The sequence below is a fragment of the Gamsiella multidivaricata genome, assembly GCF_025024155.1.
Source record: "Gamsiella multidivaricata strain RSA 2152 chromosome Unknown BC939scaffold_17, whole genome shotgun sequence".
Lineage (NCBI taxonomy): Eukaryota > Fungi > Mortierellomycota > Mortierellomycetes > Mortierellales > Mortierellaceae > Gamsiella > Gamsiella multidivaricata.
In genome coordinates this window covers 451,429-466,868 of record NW_026251725.1, presented here as the reverse complement: position 1 = coordinate 466,868, position 15,440 = coordinate 451,429, and the positions used below count along the sequence as shown (strand labels likewise).

The window sequence follows — 15,440 nt, the reverse complement described above, 5'->3', positions numbered from 1 at the left end:
CGTTGTAGAGTGTTGAATGTCAATATTAAGGTGATTTTGGGGGTCTATTCAGGTACGAAAAAAAAAACGGTATATGTGCTGAAGGGGGGAGGGAATAGATGGCTGAGCTGCAGAGTTGTCCGTTGAGGCTGGATAGAATTGGAATGCAAGGCAAGTTGGGTGCAAAACGATCCTAAGGGCGAAGGAGGACAGGTTGAGAGAGGATGTTCGATGGGTCGGGCAAAAAAGAAGCTGGGTTGAGATGCACACAAGGATCCGAGCAAGACCGATCACGATGCCTTGAAAGGAAAGAAAAGATTATTGCTGAGGAAAAGACATGCGGATAAGAGGAATTGTAAAGGTGTATATGATTGGCAGGCAGGCAGAGAGAGTGTGTGTGCGTGTGTGTATATGATGGTGGACAGGGATGAGGATGAGGATGAGAATGAGGATGGTTGATGAGACTGAGAAGGAAGGACGGATATGAGTGGTGGGGATAGAGACAAGGTGTATGTCAGGCACACATGGAGTCTATATAGTTCTGCATGGGGCGACTTCGTGCAATTGAAAGTGTTTCTGTAAACGAGGGTGCCATTCTGGATCCTGCCAATTCCACGGACTCGGACCACAGGAGGTAAGGAAGAGGAGGCAAGAACGAAATGGAAGGTACCCTGACCTGACCAACACGAACCACCACTACCCCCATCACCACCGCTCTATATCCTCTATATCATCGCAGCACCCATCTTCGGTGACCCGGAGCTGATTCCTTCGTCTTTCCCTCCCTCTCTCCCCTCCCTCTCTCCCCTCCCCCCCGCGATAGTCTCTGCCTAGTACGCCTAGTGAGCAAAACAACAAACGCGTCCATTGTTGAGGCGGATAAATCTTTTTTAAGGCACACCTAGGGATGATAGAGAACGGAGCGAGTGGATGTGTGTTGTTCCTTGAAAAAGGAGCGACAGCAGCACTGCAACATCAAGCATCTTCATGTCTATCCCCTATTTGATATCCTTTTTTCACACCCACAAAAGATGAAAAGGCACAATAATTAAACTAGATCTGCAAAGATTTGTCTCCGGGAGAACTTGAGCTCTTCAGCATAATCGCGAACGTCTCGCTTATTATCTCTACACCAGTCAATTTATACAGACCAAGTGGGCCTGGATTACCATACTTTGCCATGCCATCGATGGTGGAAAGTACTCCATGAAGTGGAGGGTGTGCTTTTACGTGTTCAAATGACATGAGTACCATGCACAAGTGGACCATGGTACCTGCAGTTAGTCTCGATTCACTGTGGGGCGTGACTGCAACACGCAGAATGCAGGCATTCAATTAAAAAAAAAAAAGTCCGGCCACTAGGCACAAGTCGTTTTCTGTCGTCCTCATCAATCGCCACCAACCATCCCCATCAGCGGCGCTAACCAGCACCGGACCTACATCACCGCATGCTTCCAAAGCGCGCAAACCCTGCTGGCAAGCCTGCACTCAGCGTTAAGGTACACAGGAGGTTCATTCGCATAAGACTCCATCCATTAGAATCATCCTACCGATCTCAATAGCCTGAGTCCCGTGTTTTTGTTTTTCGTTCTTTCCTTAGCGCGTCAAGGCGGCATCGTATGGCAACTCTGATTCTGATTCAGAGGGTATGCACAACAGTACCTGGAAGCAGCGTGAAGATCATATTCATTATGCATTGGCATAGTCTGGATGTTGATATGTCCTCTTTCTTGGCTGAACAGACACATATAGACCCCAGAAGAAGACTCTGGCGAAGATGGACCTCCCCAATATGGACGATGCGGCGAACGAGGAGGAAGAGAGTCTTATTAGGCATTACAGCACAAAGCAACCACAAGCCAAAAGCAAAAAGAAAATCTCGCCCGAATACCCCACCGCAGCTTCAGAGTTGGCACTCACCAAATCACAGCAACAGCAGCGAAAGCAACCAAAGTCAGCACCCCCTGCGGCGCTAAGCAGACAGTCGTCAGCCCTGAAGAGCAAAGCAAGCCACGACAATCAGGAGAACGTGGAGAGTCCCTATTCGACATTCGTCTCTAGCACCAAGTCCAAAGGCATTGGAAAAGAATCTGCACGCACAACATCATCTATGACTGCCGAGCAAGTATGTTACATTTATTGTTCGTGAAAAACTGATCTCCTCAACGGACTCACGCACTAACAGCACGCTTTCTGTACGCTGTAGCTTGTAGTGGCGCTCGATGAACTCAATGTCAAGTACAAGCGTCTGAAACAACTGCGCATGACTGAAGCAGAGAAAAACTTGGAGGACTGCCGCGCAAAGTTGGAGGAGGCCACCCGCAGTGCCGAGAATTATCGTGCCCAGATGGAGCTGCAATTGGAGTGTATGTTGACATATCTAGTGGAGCCATTGCGCCAGCAACTGTGAGCAATATCTACACTCTAACACAAGATAACATCTGATGCTTCGAAAAATAGCCGCGCTCAGGACCCAGGAAAAGTTACGCGACAACAGCGAGGTCATGAATGCAAAAGGTATAGCTGCATAGCCACGACCTTCACAAGTCCTTTATAGATGTTCGGCCTGAAGGGCGCATCAATTAACTTCAGTATTTTTACGTACACATGGCAAATCGATAGTGCGCACTCTTCAGCGTCAAGTGCGAGATTGTGAGGGAAAGCTCAGACAGCACGAACAAGAGGATCGGGTCAGGGCCAAGACTGCATCGATGCAATCAGTTCTTGCCAGTCCGGATGTTACGCCGAACACTGCAGCAACTGTCAGCACTATCAAGATGTATGAGAATTTGAGTGGTTTCAAGCTTGTTCCTCGGGACATTTTCCCTGGTTCATCCAAAAACAAGCTGCCGACTATCTGGGATTGTGAACAAACGGGACCTCGCGGTAGTACGTTCATTTGTTATACAAGGTTTAGTATTCGACAGCGTTCGACTATCGCAATTGAAACCTAACCAGATCTACCATTCAATCTGCTCATGTTTAGCACTTCATTTCACGCTGACCTATGATTATGAAAACAACTTGGTGTCCTATTCCCCATCAATCGATGAAAAGCGAGACGAGAAACTGCTGAAGAGTCTTCCTGACTACTTGACAGACGACATTGAGTTTGAGCGGCAATTCGAGAGTAAATTCTTCTGGAGAATGCTCAATTTTAACAACGAGGACGAGATTTAGGCGATCATCGACGCCTCGGCTGGCCTGGGATGCTCGATTTCGGAAAATAACATATATTTTATACCAGTTGTACTTCATACTATTTGTAATAAAAAGCGATATTTCCCTGCGTTCAGATCGCTATTTATTAAATAGTTCTCATGGCGGCCAGAGAACAGTATCATAAAAGAGAGGGGAGTTATTCTGTCGTAGCAGCAGAACGTAATGAGTGGAGAGTGAGATTGAGCGAGTGGGAGAGTATTCAGAACCCGGACGAATGCAGAATACGGTCCATAGGGAATCGACAGCAGCGAAGGTCCCTTAAGACGACCCGCCGTAATAGGCCTTGCCAAGGACAAGGACCTGGAGTTGTTCGTAGCCAGACAAGGCGCCAGCTCCAGCGACCGCGCGGAGAATGTTCGCTCCAGCACCCTTGAAGAGGGATCTGTAGCCCTCCTGGGTGACAATCTGTCTGAAAGCATCAAACGAGGACTTGTACTTCACAGCTTCGCCCGAGGTCATCATCATGCGGCGGCGAACAGTGTCGAAAGGGTATGAGACCAAGCTGGCCAGGTTGGTGACGCCGAAGCCAAGGATGAACGAGGCAATGAAGGAGCCTTGAAGGGCGCCAGGCATGGAGGGCTTGATCGAGTCGTACAATCCAAAGTACCTGTGTATTTGAAGAACGAAGCATTAGATACCTGTGCTCAGGTTTGGATTTCACCTTTTTTTTTCAGTGTGCATTTATGGGTGAGGGCTTACAATCCACGATAGATGACAATGCCGACGATTGACAAAGAGAATCCACGGTAAAGGCCCGCGATGCCGTCCGAGGCAAGGGTCTTCTTATACACGTCCATCAGACCCGTGTACTGGCGCGAGCCCCCATTCTTCCCCTTCCCGTCGCTGGAGAGACGCGTGCGGGCATAGTCAAGCGAATACACAAAGGTCAGGGAGAAGGCGCCAGCAGCAGCTCCAGAGGCCAGATTGCCGGCCAGCCACTTCGCATAGCCGTCCTTGTCCTTCTGGTAGTTGAACATGGCCTTGAAGTAGTCCTTGAATGCAAAGTTCAAGGCCTGGGTAGGGAAGTAACGGAGCACATTCGTGCCGTTGCCGCGCCAGAGTGACACAAACCCCTCGTCGACGACGACGCGCTTGAAGCAGTCAGTGACGCCTCGGTATGGGTGAGAGAGACGTCCAGCCTTGATCAGCTCATCTTGATTCTGGAGGAGCAGCTTGACACGCTCGATGGGTGCCTAAAAAAACGCATTGTGGGTCGATTTTTCAATGAAAATCGAGCTTACTTCGCACATTTTCAAGCGTTGCTGCTGCAGATGACTTACGGCGGCGGTCTTGGAGATGCTGGCAGACACTCCTCCCTAAAACGGTTATACCAAGAAAACGGTCTGTCAGCTCACGCAGACAGGCGCAATTGGTATTGGATAGATGTAAAGAGAATGGCGATAAAATAAAAAAAAAACGATCCTGTTACCAGGAGGAAATCGGTCATGAAGGCATTTATGCCCTTTTTCTTGGGTGCAGGGGTAGCCATTGTTTTTGGTAGTTTCTTGGATGTGGGTATTTGATGAAGAAAAAACACGGCGTTATTTATCCCTCCCAAAATACGTCCATTACAAGTGTGGCGGTTCCTCCGCCTCGAACAGGACGTGGCCACATTCTTCAAACCGAATCGTTTCCGCCCGAATATGTTACTGCGCTGCGCTGCGGCTGAGCCTATCCTTCGTCGCGTTGTTGTGGACATTGCCTGAAAAGGAAGCGTGACCGATGTTCACTACGCGGCAGAAAGCGTAAGGCTACTGTGCACTTTTAAGAGATGCAGAGGAATTGAACATCACCATCAAGACCACGCGTCAAGATCAACAGGGCTTTGTTACGATGTGGTCCGAAAGCGGATTTGATGTATCCGTATATTAAATATAGTGATTCAGCACCCGTCCCTCTCGTGAGATAGAAACGGCGCGATGGTGAGGTAGCCCTGACTTTTTTTTTTTTTGTGGAGCAGACAATAACTACGCCGGCCAGACGCGACTTATTCAACTCGACACAATTGAATCCCTGGCTTGTTGGGCTTCCAGCAGCGCTATAGCCATTAACATCAAAGCGCTCGAGGCCACCTACCATCGTCTGCAGGATACAAGCGTGCGAAGGGCAATTTCATAGCCTCACCCATATCCCATTTGAAGACTTCGGAACGCTAATGGAACGACATGTACGATTGTTTACGAAGTATGAATCGCTGGAAATACGTTTTAGCAAGAAATTCGGCAAGTAACGCATGAACGGTCGTCTACACGAAGTGCGTGATCGTCTTGCTCATCCGAGAAAACCACACAAACTCTACAAACCTGCACACGAGATACCTCAAGCATTTCAGAAAGCATATCACAGACTCAGCTTCAAACGGACAGTCATTCCTGAGCGCCAATAATTTGAAAGGACGCATTATTCCGATGGAATATCCTCAGGCAATTGGTGGAGGAAGGATCGGGAGCTTCCTGTACACAGCAACATGGGAACATGGCTGAGTGTCTCAGGACGGAGGCACATTTAGTGAATCCAAGGCAGCTCGTTGTTAAGGCGCCTAGCTCAATATATATTTTTTTTTATTAACTAGGATCCTCAACGATATGTAAGGCGCCTAGCTCAATAGATAACATGAAAGGAGAAACGATGTATGCAGCAGCAGGGAGCACGATGAGTGATGTGATGTGCAATATAAAATCGCGGGACGCGCACGGCTCACTCCATTTATCAGCTCTTGATAAATTTAATTATTCAACAACAAAGATATCTCTCGCTCATTTTTTTTTTCTTTTTTTTTTTTTTGAAATCATGAGTCCCGGTACATGCATGCGGTCATCATCCCCGTTATATGTTACAGCCATTACCGCTTTATTTTTACCCTTGTCTATTTCAAGCCGGAGATAGAGGGGGAGGGAGGTTTTTTTTTGCAGCAGAGAATGGAATTATGTGGACTTGACACGTCCCTCGCAGACGCAGAGCGGCCCTTGAATGTGGACCTAGTGGTTCGTTCACGCTATTTTTTTTTTTTTGGGCGATTCCCACTCAGGGCTGTATCCGGAGGAAACAGGATGCGAAAGAGAGAACCGAGATGATGCTTATCGCAAAAAGAACAAAAGCACGGCCATGAAGATATGATGACCATGACGACAGACATGAACGTGAGTTTTTTTAGCGAAGGGAAGGATGGTGCACGAACACATGAACTTTCCGGTGGGGACTAATCTACATGCAGGAGCGTAGTATAACTGGCATATGCTTTTGTAGCATGCTGATTCAAGAAACAACTAGGGCCCCTCCGGATCCCTTCAGATGATATCCTTTTACCTGGGACTTGTGCATCAGGTCGTCGTGCAACAATGTTCTTTTTTTTATTTTTATATAGACACAAAGAATTGACCGCCTTCACAGCCTGAGTTGAGTGCCATTTGATAGGATTCATGACCCCGTCTCTCTTTTTTATGGATCAAAGCCATCATCTGGATCTCCGTTATCCAGTCAATGGGTCCTGGTTGGAGCGAGGGGAATCAGGTACACCAGACATACCACACAGCACGCAGTCAGCTTAATGTGCCTGCGGCCACATGCCTTTGCTCGTTCCTCATTCTCATATGCATCAGCCTGTCGTTGCTCCGTTAATCCGTTACCGCTCTCGCAGCCGCAGTTGCGTGCGTCCTTTCTCCGCGCTTCGGTCATTTACTCATAGTGACCATGGCAGCCATTTTGTGCCGTTCAGTTGTCTTTCTGTGGATCCCGAATACAGGGTCTGTCTTTGTGCTTTGTGCTCTGTCCTACCACTGACATGTCGCACGCTGTGTATATCCACCTAGGTAAGGAAATCAAGCGGTGTTGAATGGCTGATGAGGGCGGCAAAGTGTGCCCGTCTTTCTTGTCGGCTGTGGCATCCCAATGGCGTATAGTCCGTGAGTCGGCCAAAGAGCGAGAGGGGTGCACACGACGTCAAGAAGACCGAGTGTTGTTGATTCGGACAGGTCTCTCTTGCGGATAGAGTTGATTCGGTGGTAGTTCGATCACCACTCGGCCCAGGGGAACAGAAAAAAATAAATAAAAAATAAATGCCTCAGTGGGGGGGCAGTGGTTCCAATTCTATTTTATTTTCTGATACCGCTCACTTTTGCAGCCCACTGTCGACAGCCTGAGCTGCGAGCGAGACAGGAGTGGAATGTGCGATATATTTACTTATTTACTTATTTACTTATTGGCGATGTATGTACACAGTACTCCATGCGATATCGCAGTAAACAGAGCAATCATATTCCGAGCATCTGGCCCCGATCTTATTTTTTGAGTCTTTTTGGCCATAGGCTTTTTTTACGGTGCAGTCCACGCACACACGCACAGGGTCGACAAAGTGAAGGGTGTCCCTTGAAGTCTATTCGCAGCTGCCACTCTCCCAAGCAGCCAAATAAATAGCTCCCAACGCTGCACCTCTGTGCCCTCAGTTCTCTTTCTCTCTTATCTTGATCCTCCCCACTCTCACTCTCCCCGCCCTCACTCTCCCCACTCTCGCTCCCTCAGCAACCAGCCAGGCTACCAAGCCAGCCACACAACCTCACACCATGGCATCAACCGCCGGTGCTTCCACAGATCCTTCGACTCAAGAGTCCAAGCTCGAATTCAGCGAGCCCCTCAAGATGACCAGGACCAGAACCATCCCCACCACCGCTCCACCCTCCCAGGACCTGTCCGAAAAGGACAGCGGGAAGCGGGAAGCCCTCAACAAGAAGGAAAAGGCCCTCGATATTGTAAGCAAAAAAAGCAGCTGTTGTGTAGACTTCCCAAGGAGAGTGGATTCAAGGCAAAGCACACCCATTACGACTCCATGCCATGGCAAACCCCACCCAGCACTCGCAACACACTGCCTTTGTTTCTTTTTCTACTCGATGGCGATGGTGGGCGGAAAAAAAAAAGGAAAATCTTTTCTGATCGAGATGGAAATAGTCCGCACCCTTTTCAGCACCATTTCCTGCCAGTTCAAATTGTGCTCCTTCAAACCATAAAAAAAAAAAAAGGGCTCCCTCTTAGGACCTGTTGCTGTTCGCAGCCGTCCTCTCGCGCGCTCTCTGCTCGCGCTCTTCAGCCTGTTCTATATATTCTCACAAATTCCAATTTGTTAACTCAACCAATCCCTCTCCTTTTTCCATTTCCGGTTCTGGTTGAACATTAGACGGAGCACCTCTTCCCAATCGAGGAGATTGCTGCCAGACACGGCGTCAACATCGATGCTCATAAGGCCGCCAACAGCAAAGGACTGGACCCCTCCGTCGCTGCTCAGCGGCTAGCAGAGAACGGGCCCAACATCCTGTCGCCCCCCAAGCAGATCTCGCCCTTCATGAAGTTCTTCCACTGTCTCACCTCGCTCTTCAACCTGCTCCTGATCCTCGCCGGTATTCTCAACTACGTCCTCTTGGCTGTCGACCCCAAGGGCAACAAAGTCAACGTAAGTGCTGCATCTATTCCGTGTTCCGCTATGTCGGATGAGCTGTGGGCACTTTATACCAATCTTTAGCCCCTCCGTTTTTTTATTTGCCGCGGCACGCGTCGCTTCTCCGGCTCTAAAAATCCTAATTTGGTCTACATGATATACAAATATATTTTTTTTTTCCAATCGTTGCAGACATACTTGGGAGCTATCCTGATTCTCGTCGCGTTTCTCAACGCAGCCATCGAGTTCTACCAGGCCCAAAAGTCCGCTGCTGTCCTCCAGTCGTTCCTGAACCTCATGCCCCAACAGTGCTATGTCGTCCGCGACGGAAAGTCCGTCCAGATCCCCGCCTCCGATCTTGTCCTGGGTGATGTCGTCTTTGCGCGCATGGGCGACAAAATCCCTGCCGATATCATGATTTTTGCATGCACGGATATGAAGGTCGACAACTCGTCCTTGACGGGAGAAACCGATCCTCAGGACCGCAGCCCCATTAACGACCAAAAGAACCCTCTCGAAGCCCGCAACCTCGCATTCAACGGATCCCTGGTCATCAACGGCGAGGGCTATGGATTGGTCATCAGAACAGGGGACAACACCGTGCTTGGTCAGATTGCCGGATTGACCGCTGGAGAGGACTCTGGAAAGTCGCCCCTCACTCGCGAAATCGATGACTTTGTCAAGATCATTGCTTCGATCGCCATCACCACCGCTATCGTCTTTTTCCTCATCGGTTACTTTGCCGTTTACCGCGACCAGGCCGGTGGAATCTCCAGCACACTCAACTTTGCTATCGGTGTCTTCGTCGCCTGGGTCCCCGAGGGTCTTCCTGCCACGGTCACCATGTTGCTCACCATCGCTGCCAAGCGCATGGCCACGCAGAACGTCCTGGTCAAGGATCTGACCGGTGTCGAGACTCTTGGCGCCATCACTCTTCTCGCCACCGACAAGACCGGAACATTGACCCGCAACCAAATGACCGTGACCAACATCTGGTCCTCCAACAATATGTACTCTGCTTTCCGCAGCGCCGCCAATGCCGGTGCTCCCTTTGACGCCAGTTCTCCTGGTATTCCCGAGGTGCTCTCGATCTCTGCCCTGTGCTCACGCGCCAAGTTTGACCGCACGGATGTGCCCATTTCCGAACGTCAGGTTGTCGGTGACGCCACCGAGTCTGGATTGACCCGCTTTGCTGCTGCCAACATTGCCAACTTTGATGAGCTCTCTGATCTCTACCCTAAGGTCTTTGAGGTCCCCTTCAACTCTGAGAACAAGTGGGCCATGACGATCCATCGCAAGGACCATGCCAACGGAACGTACACCCTTTTGATGAAGGGAGCCCCCGAACGCATTCTGCGTCTCTGCAGCACTATCCTGATCAATAACGAGGCCATTCCCTTGACGGCGGAGCACTCGAAGGCATATGATGAAATGTACACACTGATGGCTTCCAAGGGTCACCGTGTCCTCGCTTTCGCCCAGTTGCTCTTGCCCGGTAGCCAGTACCCCGACGGCCATGTGTTTGACAAGGAAAAGAAGAATTACCCCACCACAGAACTCTGCTTCGTCGGTCTCATCTCTCTGGAGGATCCCCCCAAGCACGGTGTCCGTGAGGCTATTGGTCGCTGCCGCTCTGCTGGTATCCGTGTGATGATGGTCACTGGTGACCACCCCTTGACTGCTGAGGCCATTGGACGCAAGATCAACTTGGTGCTTTCGGATACAAAGGAGATGGTGGCCAAACAGCGTGGTTGCTCTGTGGACGAGGTCGGCGACAACGAGTACAATGCGATTGTGATTCACGGTGAACAAATTGATTCTTTATCGGAACAGGACTGGGATTTGATTTTCTCCAAGCCCGAAATCATCTTTGCCCGTACTTCGCCCAAGCACAAGCTGCAGATCGTGAAGCACGCTCAGGCCCTTGGCCACATTGTCGGCGTCACGGGCGATGGTGTGAACGATTCGCCTGCGCTCAAGAAGGCAGATCTGGGTATTGCTATGAACATTTCAGGATCGGATGTCTCCAAGGATGCTGCTTCCATGATCTTGCTCGACGACAACTTTGCTTCGACTGTCCGCGGTATTGAGGAAGGTCGTCTGATCTTCACCAACTTGAAGAAATCCATTCAGTACACGATCACGCATTCGATGCCCGAGGTTATCCCCAATTTGCTCTATGTCATTGCCTCCATCCCCCTGCCTATCTCTGCCATGCTGATTCTGGTGATCGATCTTGGATTCGAGCTGTTGATCTCGTTGACCTTTGCCTGGGACAAGCCCGAGACCAAGTCCGGACTGATGAAACTCCCTCCTCGCAAGCCCGTCACCCCGGCCTCGATCGAGCGTCGTCGTCGTATGGCCCTCCGTGCCTTGCCTCCTGTGGTCGACGCGGAATCAGGCGAGGAGGTCCAGCCATCGTTCATGGCTCGATTCCATCACGACTTCATGGCAATGTTCACGGGTGTGTACTGGCGCGAGAAGTTTGAATCGACTGAGGATGAGGTCCTGGTGGATGCTGGTCTCTTGTCCTGGGCTTACCTCGAAATCGGTATCATCGAGACGATCGGTGCTTTGGTGACCTTCTTTGTTGTCCTCTACAAGGAAGGCGGAGTCACCCCTGCGATGGCTGTGCAGATGCAAAAGAACGGCGATTTCACGACGGATGACGACAACAGCGAGCCCGCGAAGTTGTTGGCGAAGGCCCAGTCCAGCTTCTATCTCGGTATCATGATCATGCAGCTGTTCAACTTGTTTGCGTGCAAGTGTCGGTACCGTCTGCCCTTCGGCATGTACATGTTCTCGAACGTCCGTACCTTCATCGGAGTGGCCCTTGGTTGCGCTCTCGGATTCTTTATTGTCTACTGTCCTGGCTTGCCAGTTGTCTTCAAGACGTCGAACGATACCGCTTTCGTGTATCTGCTGATCCCCTTTGCGTTCGGCGTGTTCATCCTCTTTTATGCCACCCTGCGCACGTTGATCCTCCGCAAGATCAGGCCCACGGCCCTCAATGAAGAGATTATTGGCTTGAACATGGTCCCGACTATGAAGACGATGTTCAGCAGAACAAAGTCGATCCAGCCCAGCACCAAGGATTAATGCAGGAGTTGGAAGAGTACATTCTCTTTTTCTCTCTTTGTTTTTTTTTACCCACCTAGTCCTTGAAAATGCCCTTCCCCATCCCGTGTACATCATCCTAGACACTGTTCTTAAAACTAATAAATAATAGAGCGCCTGTTAATCATTTCATATTGTGGTTTATTGTACGATTACATGCAAAAAAAAAAAAAAAAAAAAAAAAAAAAGGAATGGCATATTGTTGGATGCCAATAGTGTACAGAGTCTGGTATAGAAGTACATATTAATTCCAAGGAGGCCGAGACCTGCCATTGCTCGGTCCAGAGGAGGGTGCGGAAGATCCAGGAAGGGAGGGTCGTCGTGAGGAAAATGCTTCCGGTATGGCTGTCGAAGAAGCAGACCATGAAGAGGCCGGTGATGGTGACCTGCGTCCTGATCTGGCATTGGCTGCTGCTCCTGCAATGGGGATCGGTCGCGAAGGTGTCATCTTGCCATTGAAAGAACCCATTCTCTTGACACCCGGTGCAGCCAAGGCCGACGAGGATGGGATGGATGATGAGGTTGGTGTTGGTGTTGCCTTGGTCTTGAGATCTCTAGCCATGTTGCTGCTGCTGGTTCCCCCCGCGTTGTTGGCATTTTTTCCGGCACTACCAATCACTGAAGTTCGGGCGTTCCTTCCCGAAGCTGTTGTCGTCGTCGCCGTTGCTGATGTTGCTGAGAAATGGGACTTTTCACCCCTGGAAGAAGACGAAGGATTGGTGCCGGATCCACTGGCAATCGGTGGTTTCGTGTTTGTCTTTGTGATCACGTTCGAGAGATCCGCAGAGCTGGTAGCCGACAAGAGGTACTTGAGTCCCAAGACCCCGTGTGAGTCCAATGCTGTCCGTCGTGCTCCAGAGGAGGAGATCGCCGATGAGAACGAAGTATTGGCGACATCAGAAATCGTCCCTGACCCAGATCCCGTTCCAGACCCCGATCCTGAAGTTGCGTTGGGTCCAGACATTGAGCCCGCCTTGACCATCTCTCCCTCTGCTGTAGCTGTGGAGGCCGCAGTATTGGAACGAATCGGTTTTTGCGGAAGCTTGATGTTCATACTTGAGATTGATGAGGAGCTCTTCTGGTTTGACAGCGTCATCATACTGAGAGTCTTGCCGATATCCCGGATAGAGCTGGATGAATGCTGAATCGGGCCCAGCACGCCAGAGATCCCGATCCCATTGGCGGAATTCCATGTCGGCTTAATGGTTCCTGCGAGGACATTCTGGAGGATATTGTTCTCCTCGAGTCGTTGATGAAGTTCTGCGGACAATGAGATTCGTTGTGGGAAAGACGAGTCCGACATGTCCTCGTTATCATCCAGTGAGTTCCTGTGCTCGTCCGTGTCAAAGATCGGGTCCGTCCGCCCTTGTAGGTCGTACAAAGAAGATCGGTTCTCGATGGCCTCAAGTTCGCTTGCAAGTGTGCCCTGCATCCCTGAAAAGAATGGTTCATTGCCGGCGAGTTCTTGACCGAGCGAGGGTACCTCATTGCCATATCCTGCAAGTTCCTGATCTAGCCCACGAGAGGCTTCTGCCAGCTCCAATCCGAGGTTGCCAAGTCCCATCTCTATCCCAAGGGAATTACTGTTGGTGCCAGCAGTATCCCTTGACACACTGTCGAACATAGGATCGAGCTCCTCTGTCGTCTGGGCCTCCATGTCGTCGCCATGATGAGTAATGCTGCGGTTAGATGGGAGGCGACGAGGTGCCCTTGGTCTTCCATCCTCCATCCCGTGCATATACTCCCCCGGATACTCCCCAGTCCTGTGGTCCCAGATGGCTGCCTGTGGGCCGCGAGAGGACCAAGCTCGTCCCTCCATATCAGATTCAATGCGTAGGGTGTGGATCGTCTCTTGTGCTTCCTCGAGAAGTTGAGCGTATTCTCTGGTGTTGGTCATCATCTCTATGACTTTGCCTTCGCATTTCATTTGCCGTGTCTCAAGCTCCTCTAATGTCATCCGCATCGTATCGCTGTCTGAGAACACCTAAGGGTTGTCAAAGAAATAAATAAATAAATATCAGGATCTGTATGAAAAGCGGCACTTCACCCCGAGAATGCGCACATCTGTTGAAAAACTCACCTTCCCAAGGTCCGACTGGATCATCTTGACAGCCTGCGTTGTATTAGAGTGGGTCTGTTTCTGCTTCTGCAGCGCATTATCGAGCTGAATCTGTAGGTTCACATTGAGTTCCTGGGTCGAGGCCAGTTCTTGCTCCACCTCTCCAAGACGCCTTGCATACGAATTGACCTTGCTTTTAGCATCAAACATCTCGGTGCTTATCTCTGCCATGTGTTCCGAGAGCTCATCCAGCTCCTTGCGAAAGGCCTTCAGCTCCTGTCGACAGGTGTCAAGTTCCCTTTGCAGAAAACGATTGTGACCGGTGAGTTCCTTAACTTCATGTTCATAGCTGGCGAGTTGATACGAGAGACCCTGGGAGTGATTCGCCTTTGCCTGCAGCTCATGGTTCTCTTCTTGGAGTGATTGCAGCTGTATATGGATAGGGGGTTCACGGGTACGAAAGAATGTAGAGAGTAGGAATTAATACAGATAGTATCCACTCTGCTGTGGCGCATGAGACGAACTAAGCTCACTTTATCCGTCCACACAGATTCAGCAAAGTGCTTTCATTACCCTGGCAGACGACTCGAGCTCCAGTCTTTGCATCTGCTGATGCAGGTCGAGTCCCAGCCTTGCAGCAAGATCCAAGTTGGTGGCGAGTGCTTGACGTTCCTGTTCGTTTTGAATCAAGAGCTGCTTCAGTTGCTCGGGGTCGTTTATCTGCTCAACCTGCGCCAGCAGATCATCGTCGTAATCCTGCGCCATCCCATCATCGGAGTATTCCTGTGCGAGTTCTAGCTCCTTGCCTGAATGTATTATGAGAATCCAAATGGGTTGGGCGGGTTGTTAGTATATGGAGCTGATGATGGCCGCCATGATATTGCTCCTCGCACTCCCCTTCCCCTTATTTAGGTTCGAGGACAATCCTGAATGGAGGAGGAGTGTCCAGGCACTGATCAGATGACACTCTGAGTCGAAGCCTTTGGAGCCTGTTGATCCCTTATTTTGTCCCTACCCATGCTCCGCCCTGATGTAACGTCGCTGTCCTGTGCTGTGTAGATGTCGTTTGGGGATTGGATATAGGGCGGTGGTGTATTGCTCTAGATAGATGGAGAGTGAGAAATGAGTTCGTCAGTATAGAGAAGGAAAAAGAATAAATATGGCCTTCTGCTGCTGCCCCTTTAGCTCACCCACGGCACTCTCCACATGCCGCGGAGCCATTGGTCCACCCAGTCAAAAGCAGATGGCGCCTGCAACTTTGATCTCCATACAAACTGGATGGGTGCAAATCATATAATCTCTTGCAAGCATTCAGTCTCAAGGCGAGACTTTAAAGCAAGCGATAAAGACAAAGAGAAAGAGAAGACAAGGATAAAGACAAAGACAAAGACAGAGACGAATATAAAGATAAAGAAAAGAATACCAGAAGAAAAACGCGAGCCAATTACTTCGTTTGTATGAGCAGGACGGATACAATAAAAGAACAGACTGATCAGATCGACAGAGCATATTCGATATCCTGAATAGATGCAGAAAGAACACTTTTACTGTCCCGATCACACCCTGTACAGTTGGCTGCTGTGCGTTTTTTTATTTCCTACTTTTTTTATTTTCTTTTACCTCGTATGAGTGATTGCG

At 49.9% G+C, this 15,440-nt stretch overlaps 5 protein-coding genes across 5 annotated transcripts; 3 read left to right on the top strand and 2 right to left on the bottom strand.

The window, feature by feature from the left end:
• Positions 1-1,357: 1,357 nt before the first annotated feature.
• Positions 1,358-3,260, top strand: BC939DRAFT_445021 (uncharacterized protein). The gene is made up of 7 exons (XM_051554754.1): positions 1,358-1,478; positions 1,580-1,625; positions 1,722-2,104; positions 2,186-2,345; positions 2,440-2,496; positions 2,602-2,868; positions 2,966-3,260. Exons 1-7 carry the CDS (start codon positions 1,428-1,430, stop codon positions 3,157-3,159), a joined length of 1,158 nt encoding a protein of 385 aa, XP_051414534.1. The 5' UTR covers positions 1,358-1,427; the 3' UTR covers positions 3,160-3,260.
• Positions 3,169-5,614, bottom strand: BC939DRAFT_87233 (mitochondrial carrier domain-containing protein). The gene is made up of 5 exons (XM_051561967.1): positions 5,505-5,614; positions 5,278-5,353; positions 4,482-4,517; positions 3,901-4,394; positions 3,169-3,808 (listed from the first exon to the last, which is right to left on the bottom strand). Exons 2-5 carry the CDS (start codon positions 5,278-5,280, stop codon positions 3,460-3,462), a joined length of 882 nt encoding a protein of 293 aa, XP_051414533.1. The 5' UTR covers positions 5,281-5,353; positions 5,505-5,614; the 3' UTR covers positions 3,169-3,459.
• A 2,753-nt stretch (positions 5,615-8,367) lies between these two features.
• On the top strand, positions 8,368-11,952 carry BC939DRAFT_87021 (E1-E2 ATPase-domain-containing protein). The gene is made up of 3 exons (XM_051561963.1): positions 8,368-8,641; positions 8,819-11,741; positions 11,933-11,952. The coding sequence occupies exons 1-2, from the start codon at positions 8,534-8,536 to the stop codon at positions 11,723-11,725; spliced, it is 3,015 nt and encodes a 1,004-aa protein (XP_051414532.1). The 5' UTR covers positions 8,368-8,533; the 3' UTR covers positions 11,726-11,741; positions 11,933-11,952.
• Positions 11,953-12,084: 132 nt separating this feature from the next.
• On the top strand, positions 12,085-12,888 carry BC939DRAFT_475272 (uncharacterized protein; the record flags this gene model as incomplete). The annotated part of the gene is made up of 1 exon (XM_051558484.1): positions 12,085-12,888. One exon carries the CDS (start codon positions 12,085-12,087, stop codon positions 12,886-12,888), a length of 804 nt encoding a protein of 267 aa, XP_051414531.1.
• Positions 12,889-13,580: 692 nt separating this feature from the next.
• On the bottom strand, positions 13,581-14,108 carry BC939DRAFT_387457 (uncharacterized protein; the record flags this gene model as incomplete). The annotated part of the gene is made up of 2 exons (XM_051551840.1): positions 13,581-13,727; positions 13,824-14,108. Coding segments are annotated over 2 exons (432 nt in total), but the record flags the coding sequence as incomplete, so codon positions are not given.
• Between the last annotated feature and the right edge of the window lie 1,332 nt (positions 14,109-15,440).